The following is a 13,336-nucleotide window of genomic DNA, read 5'->3' as shown; positions in this document are numbered from 1 at the left end:
ATCCGAAGAAAATGAGCTCCGAAAGCTAACTGAACTCGTAAGTGTATTCTTAATTAGTAGGTACGGGAATCAAACAATCAAGCCAGTGGAGATATATCAGCTTCCACACTGATATTCTTCCCTCCCCCTTCATACGGGAGCTTGGCAGAAGGAAGGTCGTGTGATATGTGCCATCACAAATATTGCCCTCCGCTCGCTTTCAAATCGACTTCTATAAAAACATTCTTCATGCCTGCCGTATCCTAACGGAACTATCAATTCTATACTTTCGCCTCTAATGCTATCATGAACATGTACGTCCAAGTTTGGAAGATGATATTAGCATTTCCATATCAAACAATCAATGTTTTGCTTACATCTTGCAGGAATCGATAGTCATTGGTTTACCAGAATCGTTGGAAATAACTTACACGAAGCCGGATGATCCGCCTGCGGTTGAGTTGAATACTGCTCCGCCGTTGTTTGCGCCTATCAACACTACAAGTCAATACTACTTTGTCGGTGAGCAGATATATAAAGTTGAAGCAAGAAACGAATCCGACCCGGACTATACAGCGGCATCCACTTCAGCTAGAAACGGAAGCGATTATACGGCGGTATCCATTTCAGCGAGCGATAGCTCTGAATGCACAGCACCGGTCTATGTCGTAAATTCTCCTGATAGTGCGAATGTAACAGATGGTACTTGTGATACAAACGATAGTATTACATCCATTTCTGGAAATGAGTCTAATGTGCCCAATGAATCTAGCCTTGGCATTTGCCAGCCGACAGAAGATGGGAAAAGCTTGAATGAAGCAGAGCAATGTCAACAAAAAAGTCCTCTTCAATCAATTGTACTATCTAATGCCATTGGTTCTTCAAAGACGATTTCTAACAATAATGATAATCTACCACACGAGTGCAATGTGTTTTCAACGAAAACCTTGGAACAGTTGCTGAAACGCTCCGAAGAAGGAAAGGAAATTTTGCAGTACGGAATCAAATCTGAGCTTTCGGAAGCGAAGCAGTTAGAACTCTCTAGTATTATCGCCAAACATCATTTGAGTACGAGAAGTAAGCTACTAACCGAAGACCTCCGAACATACGCCTTGGCAGTGACAACTCTATTCAAGTTTGAGCGATTGGTAAGTTGTAATCACGTGAACATATATTAACATTTTATATTCAATGTATCACTTGTCTTAAGACGAGTGTGTACAGTTCCATTTAATTCCACCACTTAATTGTACCTTGACAGATACGTATTTCGACCTCAACAGTAAGGTCGTCTTCAGTGTCTCGTACTTGACTTGACTTAAGTCGATACAATTAAGTGGTGGAATTAAATGACTGTACAAACTCGTCTTATGACAAGTGAAGACATTCCACTAAAAGCTCAAAATAATTTTCTTAACATTCAATGTATGTTTATCATTTTAGGAAAACTACTTCATCTCAAGAAGCGGTGATAGAAAGAACTATGGCGGAAAAATAGCCAACAAGATTGGCAATTTAAAGCAGAGAAAAGGAAGCGAGAAACTAAAGAAAACGAATACCAAGCAACAAAACAGTCTGCTAACGATTGCCAGCCACCTCGGAACGCAGAAGCAGAGGAAGCAGCTGAATGGTTGCTGTTGAACACTGATCCATGGTCTGTTGTTCTAGAAAGATGGAAAATCAGCTACGAAGCACGAAAGGATGATTTATTATCCCAAAAGCGTATCACCAGAATTCTTACGACATATCCGCAATACAGATGCCCACATGGTTTCCAACTGGTAAGTTTATTATCTCTAGTCATTCTGCATATGTAACTGAACTGAATGGTATTAAAATATATTCGAATTTGGTTCAAAATATCTGAGGCGAAGTATCAGTATAGTTTAATTATAGTACGTAACTAATAATTTATTTTCTAATTAAATTCTAGATCGACATTGATTTCCAAAAATGTTTTCCTAAAGCGGAAAACGGATTAAAGAAACTGCAATTTTTGGTGCCACTGATCACGGAATACATTTCAAAGAAAGCTGTCGACCCATCTGCGGTATCGTTGCTTGAGGGACTGACTACTGATAACGCAAGTATTGGTAAGATATTCTTATTCATTTGCCATACAACAAAGTCATTCTAACTATTACTTTTTTCAGATAAGAAAATTTGCATACTTTTGCTAGCGCTGAACACTGTGCTTCCACCTATTGCGGTTGCATCACGTTTTAAGCCTACCATACTCGTAGGACAACAGGATACGCTGATTTTTGTCGACTCGAAAGACCAAGCCCGATCGAAAATACAAGATGTTTATCGGAACTATGAAGATTTGAATTTACCAATTGTACCTAAATTGATTGTGGTTGGTAATAATGGCCCAATCCAATATTACGACTACTTTGGAACCCTATCGTAAGGGCAGCTCATTTAGTGAATGGGTTGAAAGATTAAGATTCTTTTTTAATATGAACAAAGTTTCTGATGCAGACAAGAGAGATCATTTTATTACCTTAAGTGGCCCGATAATTTTCCGGGAACTAAAATTGTTGTATCCTAACACTGATTTGGCACAAGTAGATTATAACGAAATGGTGTCCAAATTGAAAGCCAGACTCGATAAGACAGAGTCAGATCTGGTTCAGCGCCTTAAGTTCAATGTCAGGATACAGCAAATGGATGAAACTTTGGAAGATTTTGTTCTATCCGTCAAGCTTCAGGCTGAATTTTGCAACCCCGTGGCAAGACATGCTTTTCAGCGTAGCGAACATCTTCATGAATATGTCCAGCATACATTTTGAAAAGTACTTCTCCCGAATCGTGCGTTTACAAGCAACTACATTTTATCCAAACTATTGTTGGCTACATATTTTCAAATTATTCAAAAATAATACCAGCTATTATGGGCATGTAAATATAATCCTAAAACATCTTTCTGCACACCATTCATTTCATTTCAATTTCACTATTGAATGTTGTTCGAATTGCATCCCCGGACCATTTCAACTGTGACGCTCATCACAGTATAAACAATAATAATATCTTTTGTTTGATTCGGAGCGGGAGAACAAGTTACGAAATATGATTTCGTGTAGCGTTTGATTTCACCTATCGATTCACTCCAATTCGTTAGTTTATTATATTTTATCATCAAATAACATAATTCCCATGGTCAAAGATGTAAATCTTGCAAATTATTTCGAAAACAATTTTCAGATTTAACCAAAACAAATAGTAAACAAAACACATAATGTTTATTTTCGTACAATAACAACGGACGGTAATGAGCTACCGTCCGTGGACATGGTGGCTATTGTCAAACCCCTTGTGATAGTATAGGACGCCAGGGGGGTGGAATTTTGTAATTTCGAAAACTTTAAAGAGATGGCTATAAGGGATCGCATTGTTGCGGGGATCCGCGATAAAGCATTACAGCAAAGACTTCTCAATGAAGAAAAGCTGTCTTTGGAAAGTGCGGAAAAATTAATAGCGACATGGGAGATAGCGAGGAACAATGTAAGGAACATGGATTTTAGTACTGGGATGGAACAAATAGCTTCCTTAAAGGCTAATGGAGGAAACGGGTCTAGGTTACAAAAGTTGGCAGCGACCATGGAATTAGCTTCAAGATCGCTGAATAATAATGAACGGGTGGAACGGGGACCTGTGAAAAGCAGGTTAGGCTATTCACCGTACCAGAGGGACCAATGGCGGAACAGACAATGGCGCAGCAATCATGGACAAAGCAGGCAGCTGGATAATAGACAATGGCAGGATCGAAGGCAAACGGAAGAAGGAGGACAAAGGCGGTGGAAAAGTCCAGACTACTCTCAAATGATATGTGATTTCTGTAAAGTTAGAGGGCATATTAAGCGAAAATGCTTTAAACTAAAAAACATGCAACGGAATGCGGTCAACATGGTGAATACAAACGAACCGGCGGACAATACTGAAACATATTTGAGTAATTTAGTCAACAGAATGCGTACGGAATCGGACAGTGAGAATGAAGTAGAGGGTGAGAATTTTATTGAATGTATGCATGTGTCGTCTATAGGAAAAATTAGTGATCCTTGTCTTTTAAATGTAGAAATTAATGGTATTCCATTTAACATGGAGATAGATTGTGGGTCATCTGTAACGGTAATGGGTAAAAATCAATATTATCAACATTTCAGTAAAAGATTAACAATGAGTCAAAAGAAGTTAATTGTTGTGAATGGTTCGCAGCTTGTTACCGAAGGAGAAGCAGAAGTTACAGTTCGTTTGAATGGTGTATCCAAGATTTTAAATTTGATGGTTTTAAATTGTGATAATAGTTTTATACCTCTTTTTGGACGACCATGGCTGGATGCATTTTTTTCAACATGGCGGCAGTTTTTTGTTGGTTCTATTTTAAATGTAAATTTGACAAAACAAGAAATTGTGGATGATATTAAAAACAAATATAGGAATGTTTTTACAAAAAATTTATCCAGTCCAATCCAAGGTTTTGAAGCAGATTTGGTAATGAAGTCGCAAGAACCAATTTTTAAGAAAGCGTACGATGTCCCTTATCGATTAAAAGATAAAGTTTTGGAATATTTGCAAAAACTAGAGAATGAAAAAGTGTTAACTCCCATAAAGACGAGCGAGTGGGCTTCTCCCGTCATTGTGGTGATGAAGAAGAACAATGATATAAGATTAGTGATAGACTGCAAAGTTTCTATCAACAAGTGCATCATTCCAAATACCTACCCCTTACCCACAGCTCAGGATGTGTTTGCTGGTTTAGCAAATTGTACAGTTTTTTGCTCTCTGGATCTTGAAGGGGCGTACACTCAATTAATGTTGTCCGACAGATCCAAGCAATTCATGGTGGTAAATACCATAAAAGGACTTTATACGTATAATAGGCTGCCGCAGGGAGCGAGTTCAAGTGCAGCAATTTTTCAGCAGGTGATGGACCAGGTGCTGAATGGCATTGAAAATGTGTCAGTTTATTTAGACGATGTTCTAATAGCAGGTAAAGACCTTAATGACTGTAAACAAAAACTATTTTTAGTACTTGACAGGTTGGCAAAGGCCAACATCAAAGTGAATTTAAACAAGTGTAAATTTTTCGTTAAAGAGTTGAATCATTTAGGACACGTCATTAGTGAGAACGGATTGAAACCTTGTTTGGATAAGATTTCCACTATAAAACAAGCAAAAGCGCCTCAAAATGCAGCCGAACTCAAATCATTCTTAGGTTTGATTAATTTTTACCACAAATTTATACCACGATTATCTTCCAAACTTTATCATTTATATAATTTACTTAAAACTGGAACCAAATTCATTTGGGATGAAAACTGCAATAAGGCATTCGAGGATAGCAAAGGCTCATTGGTAAATGCAGATTTTCTAGAATTTTACGATCCAAAGAAACCTATAGTTGTTGTTTCAGATGCTTCAGGATATGGTCTAGGAGGGGTAATGGCTCATGTAATTGACGGTATTGAAAAACCCATATATTTTACATCATTCTCGTTAAACACGGCACAAAAAAACTACCCTATTATTCATTTGGAAGCGCTTGCCTTAGTGTGTACGGTAAAGAAGTTCCATAAATTTTTGTTTGGGAAAAAGTTCCACATTTATACAGATCATAAACCACTAGTGGGAATTTTTGGAAAAGAAGGCAAGAACTCTATTTATGCTACAAGATTACAAAGATTTGTTCTTGAATTATCCATATATGAATTTGAAATAAGCTATAGACCTTCCGAAAGAATGGGAAACGCAGACTTTTGTTCTCGTTTTCCCTTGAACGAAGCAGTTCCTGTGGAATATGACGAAGAATTGATCAATAGCTTAAATTTTGGCGGCGAATTCCCGACTGACTTTTCCTTGATAGCTAATAAAACGGCCGAAGACCCCTATTTACAGTCCATAATATCTTTTATGCAAAATGGTTGGCCTACTAAAGTGGATAAACAATACATCAATGTTTTTGCTAATCATCAAGATTTAGAATTGGTTGATAAATGTCTATTATATCAAAACAGGGTTGTAATACCGTTTTCATTGAAGCAATGTGTTTTAAAGCTTTTACATGCAAATCACGCTGGTATAGTAAAAATGAAGCGTTTGGCCAGAAAAAGTGTTTATTGGTTCGGCATAAATCTAGATATTGAAAAATTTGTAGCTCGCTGTGATACATGTAACAGTATGGTTACTGTTCCAAAAGTTAAAATTGAATCTAAATGGACTCCAACGACAAAACCATTCAGCAGAATTCACATTGATTTCTTTCATTTCGCACATCATACATTCTTGTTGACTGTTGACAGCTATTCCAAATGGATAGAAATTGATTGGATGAAAAATGGTACGGATTGTACAAAGGTGTTAAAAAAATTAGTGGCTATATTTGCTAGGTTTGGGCTTCCAGATGTTTTGGTTTCTGACGGAGGCCCACCTTTCAATGCTTTTGCATTTGTAAAATTTCTTAAACAGCAGGGAATAAATGTTCTTAAAAGTCCACCTTATAATCCGACTAGTAATGGTCAAGCAGAACGATTGGTGCGAACGGTAAAAGACGTATTAAAAAAGTTTTTATTGGATTCGGAGTACTCACATTTGGAAATAGAACATCAAATTAGCCTATTTCTAATGAATTACAGGAATAATTGCTTAACAATTGAGGGTAATTGCCCAACAAATATGGTATTTTCTTATAAGCCAAAAACCATCTTAGATTTGTTAAACCCAAAAAATCATTATAAAAACTTTTTATGTTCAAAAAAATTGCATGACACGAACAACAATAATAGTCAACAATCGTCCTCTCCAATTGATGAATCCCAACCAAAAGGGAATAATGAAATGCCGAAATATGCATTGGACCCTTTTGATAATCTGATGGAAGGGGATGAGCTATGGTATAGGAACAATAACTCACACCATACAGCTAAATGGCTAAAAGCAAATTTCATTAAAAGACGTTCCCGAAATATTTTCCAGATTCTAATTGGAAGCGCGCCGGCCATGGCGCATCGAACTCAACTTCGTTTCATTAAGGACCAAAGTCATTTCAACAAACCTATCGTTGGCTGGGGGAGGCAACAGCCACAACGGCCAAGAAGCATTAGTGGTGATGAATTTCACGGTTTTCAAGAGCATGAACTACGACGAGGAAGGAAACGAAGGAATCCAGCCCAAGACGTTGATACACCGGAATCGGAGGACACTATGCTGAGGCGATCTAAAAGACTGAGGAAAACGAATCGAGATGTTGACTTTGTATATTTGAGCTAACATGGCTTAATTCGAATGATTGGATGTGTATGTTACATTTGCATTGTATAGAATTATAAGAATCATTTTGAAATACCTCTGAATCGATCTGAATTATAATAGATAGTATTTTCCCAAAGGGGAAGAGCTGATGAATATCTATTTAGCGTGTGAGCAAAAGCTCTATCAGAAACCGTTTAACGGTGATCGAAGTACAGCGGATAGGTATGAAGAGAAGAAATAAATTAAAGATAGATCAGTTCTGATCGACACTTCAAAGCAGACAGTTTAACTTATTTCAGTGCTTCAGAAAACCTACAACCAGACAATACAGATACCTTATTGCAAATTTTGCGCCGTGTGCGACTCCCACGCAAAAAATATTGTCCCACCAAAATATGTTCCCACCAGTTTCTCCATATCCCGCTCGGAAAGATCTTCTAGAAGTCTCCCGTGATATCTCTGAGACAAAAAAATTAGTCTCCTAGATTTTTTTCTACGATGTCTAGAACCTGTCAGACCTCAAATCCGCCTCAAATGCAACAACCGTTTCAACGGATGTCTACCTCAAATTTTAGACGAGTAAACCGTTTGAACCGGAAAGGATTTGACATATCGGTTCTCTTAGATGACGCAGAGATATCTCCTAGACATGGGTACTACAGCTCTATTAGATTTTTACTAGATATGGTTGAGAAATGGGTACCTCGATTCTTCTTCTTAGTATTCTTTTACATGTTTACGTCATTTTTCGAATTTGAATACTTCTATTTTTTAATTTAATACTTTTGCTTGACTTTATTTTATAAATAATAATATAAAAATTTAATCCGGTAATTGTTTGTCCGCATCGGGGAATTGATGAATTCGACAAGTGGCAGCAGACCAGAGCGTTAATGAATAAAGCTTCCAATGAATGATTAAATTTGTTATGATTAAATCATTCAACTCTATGATTAAAGATTATGATTAATGAATTATTCATTTTTGTCAATGATTAGAGTAGAGTGGGGCAAAAGTGCGCGTGGGGTAAGAGTACGTTTTCGATTTTTTGAAGTAATAAAACAAGATAAACTAGCAGCACTGCATCAGCTTGACAGGTATTCTGGCCAACTATTATCATGTGTAATTGTAAACGATTTGAATAAACAAGAAGGGAGATATGGAGTTAGATAACTTTTTGGTCATTTTGCTAAAAATAATTGGATTTCCGCAACTAGTATTTCATTACCATATATACGATCAATCAGGTGAACATTATACCATTTCAATAACCTATTATATAGAGTACTTTATGGTACAGAACACCAATCCGGTTGGTTTTCCAAGAAGTCAAAACCATTACTTGAATATTTTTTGGGACTGTGGGGTAAAAGTACGCAGGAACCGGTGGGGCAAGAGTACGCATATGAATCTTCAAGTTATGATGTCAAACCCGTATCTCCGGCCGAAATAAGATTTCTTCCAAAGCGTAAAGATCCACAACTAAGAAAAAAGGGACAGAATTTGAAATTATCACAAGTTTTTAAGATAAGTTGAAGTAATTCGGTGTTAGAAAGGACTTAGCGAACAAAGCACTGAAGCGAAATAATGAAATTGTATTAGGACTTGTTGTACACCTAAACATAGTACGAAAACACAATTTCATCTAAATGATAATTTCATTTGATCTAAAGAAACGTTCATAAATTACGCAACGTTTAGCTGGAAGGGGTTGTGAGATGTGTGACGATCCATGTAATTTTTAAAGGATTCATACAAATAGTGTAAGATAGGGGGGGAGGGGTGAAGAAATAGCCAAATTTTACGTTACGTGATTGGTGGACTTTCTTTAAGGAAAATGCCTTTGTATACGCCACGCGAAACCTGATATATATTTTTACCTCTGTAGTTTTTTTTTGTATGTATAAAAAAAACAATGGTTTTTCGTATGAAAGTGCACATTTCTAGGACCCCTCCCTCTTTCAGAGTTACGTAATCTTTAAACATTCCCTAATATATGCTCATTAAACATCAGTTGAATGTTATTAACTCTTATTTGTGTTCATATATACTTAAAGCACATGATTGGATAAATGCGTACTCTTACCCCACCCGATGCGCACTTTTACCCCACCGGTGGGGTAAGAGTGCGTTTTTCACTTGTCTTGCAATAATGGTTCTACTAAAACGAATCTCAATAATTTCAATATTTTTTCCACTGGGTATCATAAAGAAAGAGTATATGGATCATTGACACTGATTTGAAATGCAGAAGCTTGCTTCATAAGGGCCACATGATCGATTTAAAACTAAGTGCGTACTCTTGCCCCACTCTACTCTAATGATTATGATTAACGATTAAATAATTTTTTTAAATTGATTAACGATTATGATTAATAAATAAAACTTTTGAAGTATGATTAACGATCATGATCGTGATTAAATGCTGACACAATATGTGTATGATTAATGATTAACGATCGATATGATTAATGATTAATGATTATGAATAATCAAATTGAATGATTTGCATAGTGATCAATAATCAAGTAACCTTTTTACCAAATTATGATATTAAAGGTATAAAAATTGTATGATTATGATTGAAGAATAATGAATAAAAGCGATGTATGCAATGATTAAAATTGATGATTAATGAATAAACTCAAAACAATCATGAATACGATTAGTGATTATTGATTAAATGCAAATGTCCATGATTAACGATTAGTGATTAATGATTGAATCGTATTTTTTGTATGATTATGATTAATGAATAATGATTGAATAACCCATTATTCATTAATCATGATTAAATCTATGATTAATCACTAATGCTCTGCAGCAGACCCCTGCATTATTCCATGACGATCGATAGCCCAGGAGGTCTCGTTCTTGGTCTTGCTGCGAAGGGGGGAAAGCGGTCTATTATAAATCCAATCCTGTTTGGAAGATAGGAAGAGAAATTCAGTATGGATTCTACCGGGAAGAAAAATGGGTTTGACTGGAATCTGGACTGTACTCCAAAAAGAGTCACGACTGGATGTCAGAAAGAACCAGAACCCTTCTTGGAATCCAGTTGTGATTCCTTCTGGAGACTTCCATTCGAGATTATTTCTGGGATCCAGTCTTGGTGCATCCAGAATTTTATCGGGATTGCTTTTAGCTTCCGAAAGACATTTCAACTGGATTTTGAAAGAAATTTCGACTGGTTTATAGTAGAATTTAGACCTGGAATCCAGTTCAGAATCCTTCTCGGGTCGAGTTGGAATTACTTCTGGAATCTGGCCGAAATTGTTTCTGGATTCCAGGCGGGAAGTACTGTATTCCAGGAAAAAAAAATCATTCTGAATTCCACAATGGAATCTCGACTAGATTTCAGAAATAACCCTTATCAGCATTCTAGCTAGTCCTTCAGGAATCTGGTTGACTAGCTTCTAGAAAGAATCACGACTGTATTCTGCTGCTTACCTGTATCGGATTTTCCCATAGTGAGACTCTTGTCACTTTAGATGGAGATGTATTCGTTTATTTCACTGCGTGCAATATGTTTTGAGCAACTTTACTGTCGTTTCAATTGTGAAATGAATTTTCAGCAGGATCTCATTCCTTCTCAAGGAAACTGTTGCTTCCTCGCTGATGGTTGGATACATCAGGTCGACGAACCGGATGGACACCCGGCGATTCATCCACCTAATGCAACCTAGGTCCCTCAATTTAGATGCGGAGCGTTCCTTTTCCAGGAAAATTGATGGATGGGTCCTGATAGACACCTGGTGATCCATCTACCTAGCCGTTGTCCAGTTGTCTGCTAGGTAAATTGTATTAAGCTGTGTCATTTCCATCAACTTAGCAGCAGAGTGTTAAATAATTATTTATCCCTTCGCTTGCAAAGCGTCGGCTAAAAACAAATTGCCTGCTTCGTACCGAGCGATGCCAGCACATGCAATAATTTCATCAAAATGGCCGTGAAAGTTCATCGTGTAAATTTTCTCCATACTGGCCTCCAAAGCAGCCTGGTGTTGCTGACCTTGATGTATCCGGATGTCCGCTGACCATGATGTATCACTCGATGTATCAGGGTGGACGCCTCCAGTCGGATTTTCTACAATATATAACTTTTATAGGCTTTTATGAACGATGGCTCGGAAAAAATTGATTTTAGCTCACCACGACCGACTGCCCAGAGAAACTTTCGGTGAAAAAAGATGGCGATGACGACAAGGTTTTGACGGTTGAACTCGTTGAACCGTTTCGTTTGCTAGGCAGTATAAAAATGTACACATACATATATATACATGAAATGGACTTGGCTCGTGTCCAAGATGAAAAGAAATCTTGACTAAGGTGGTTTGCGTCTGATTCAGGTAGATTCCTGTTCGCTTTTAGATATTTTTTAATGCGGGATATGGATGACGTCTCCACTGCAAGAAAGAGCTGTTTGGGGTGTGAGATAAGGGGCAAGAATGATGTTTTGGATTGTGCTTTTGCTAATTTCTATACAATTGGACGTGTTAGCATTTGTTTTAAAACAATTGGTACTTCGAAAAATTTGCACGGTAGTCTATTCTTCGGTGAGAAAAGCAATAAATAAATAAAAACAAATGAAAAATTTAAAATGTTTCACCGCGAGTCTATGTGGAATCAAAGTGTTTTTCTAGTGAGAACGTCAAAATCTGAAAACAATAAAGACGACATGACACATGAGCCAACCCTGGCTTTCTTTTATTTGTCAATCGCAAAACAACATTGTTCGGTTTCATAACATTCTGGTTTATCAATTTTTCGCATGCTAACTGGAAATTAACTTGAATTATTATTGTATTTTCATACTCCAAAACAAGTTATTAGTAAAAATAAAGATGCGAATTACGGGTGTTCTTCAGAAAATCGGTGACGTATCGAAAAAGTTTTCCAATTTTCCAGATTCGTATATTAAACGCAGCATGGAGCAGGTGAGTTGTATTAAGATTTTCTTGAATAACATTCGCGACTTACTGAAACCTTCATTTCAGGTGTATTGGAAAACTCCCCGCGGTAAGCCACAATACCTACCCCGCACAGTGGAGCGGAAACGATTCCGTTTTACGACCAACCGCCCATGGACGGGTCAGTTCCGGCAGCAGAACATGCAGGGAACTATTCGCAAGAAAGTGTTCGTTGAACCGGTGGAGAACTGGTCGTTCTTCAAAGGAGATCGAGTGGAGGTGCTGGTCGGGAAAGACAAGGGAAAGCAGGGGATAATTAGTCAGGTGTTCCAAGAACGAAACTGGGTTATGGTTACTGGTTTAAACTGTCATTTTCGAACAGTAGCGGAAGAGAAAGATTATCCGGGAATTACGATTAAATCGGAAGCCCCTTTGCTTGTTACCGATCAAGTACGCTTGGTGGATCCATCGGATCTTCAAGGAACGGGTATCGAATGGCGTTTTACGGATGATGGGGAAAAAGTACGCGTTTCAACGCGCACTGGCCGAATAATCCCGATTCCGAAGAGCAACGATGAGACGCACGATTATAAGGCGAAGAGTTTGTACGTGGAACGACCGAAGGATACGGTGGCGGATGTGGTGAAGGAGATTACGTTTAAGCCATCGCTTCAGACGTTCGAGATGGAAATCATGAAAGAGATGGGAATCGAAGAAGACAGGATACCTGTGAAGACTTACTGGTATTAGAATGGGTGAGTAGGTTTTTGTTTCTGCATTATTAGTTTGAAACGTTTATTAATATAATAGATACTGTAACAATGAGTACAAAAATATCGGTTTGTCTAAATGAACAAAAAGAAAATCAGCACATTCTTTCCCCATCATTAACTGTAATAAATTGATATCTTTGCTGGAAAATCTATTATGACAATAGCAAGTAAATTGAAATGCACGAATGCGGATTTCTTGACAAACTGATACGTCTACGAAGGATCGTGCGATTTGCGTAGGTACATAGCGTTTTGTTGAAACGGTTTCTAGAGTTTCTTTAACATTTGCCGAGCTGCAGAAATAAAAACTAAGTACCGTGAAATACCCTAATTTCGCGCACTTTAGATCTGACAAAGTTGAAACGTCCATAGAAAAACATGTAGTACTCATTTGGGAACATTTGCTACTGCATCACGGAG

The 13,336-nt window shown here is 37.4% G+C and overlaps 2 protein-coding genes and 1 long non-coding RNA gene across 3 annotated transcripts; all 3 read left to right on the top strand.

The window, feature by feature from the left end:
- The first annotated feature begins 1,515 nt into the window (after window positions 1–1,515).
- On the top strand, window positions 1,516–2,343 carry LOC134217305 (uncharacterized). Its single transcript, XR_009980986.1, has 3 exons — window positions 1,516–1,760; window positions 1,913–2,072; window positions 2,133–2,343. It is a non-coding gene; the product is annotated as an uncharacterized LOC134217305 (long non-coding RNA).
- Window positions 2,344–2,457: 114 nt separating this feature from the next.
- On the top strand, window positions 2,458–7,506 carry LOC134217304 (uncharacterized). Its single transcript, XM_062696060.1, has 2 exons — window positions 2,458–3,991; window positions 6,961–7,506. The coding sequence occupies exons 1-2, from the start codon at window positions 3,358–3,360 to the stop codon at window positions 7,014–7,016; spliced, it is 690 nt and encodes a 229-aa protein (XP_062552044.1). The 5' UTR covers window positions 2,458–3,357; the 3' UTR covers window positions 7,017–7,506.
- A 4,432-nt stretch (window positions 7,507–11,938) lies between these two features.
- LOC134217303 (large ribosomal subunit protein uL24m) lies at window positions 11,939–12,977 on the top strand. Its single transcript, XM_062696059.1, has 2 exons — window positions 11,939–12,170; window positions 12,231–12,977. The coding sequence occupies exons 1-2, from the start codon at window positions 12,078–12,080 to the stop codon at window positions 12,891–12,893; spliced, it is 756 nt and encodes a 251-aa protein (XP_062552043.1). The 5' UTR covers window positions 11,939–12,077; the 3' UTR covers window positions 12,894–12,977.
- The last annotated feature ends 359 nt before the right edge of the window (window positions 12,978–13,336 follow it).

The sequence above is a fragment of the Armigeres subalbatus genome, chromosome 2 (assembly GCF_024139115.2).
Source record: "Armigeres subalbatus isolate Guangzhou_Male chromosome 2, GZ_Asu_2, whole genome shotgun sequence".
NCBI classification, from domain to species: domain Eukaryota; kingdom Metazoa; phylum Arthropoda; class Insecta; order Diptera; family Culicidae; genus Armigeres; species Armigeres subalbatus.
This window is presented reverse-complemented; position numbering and strand designations above follow the sequence as displayed.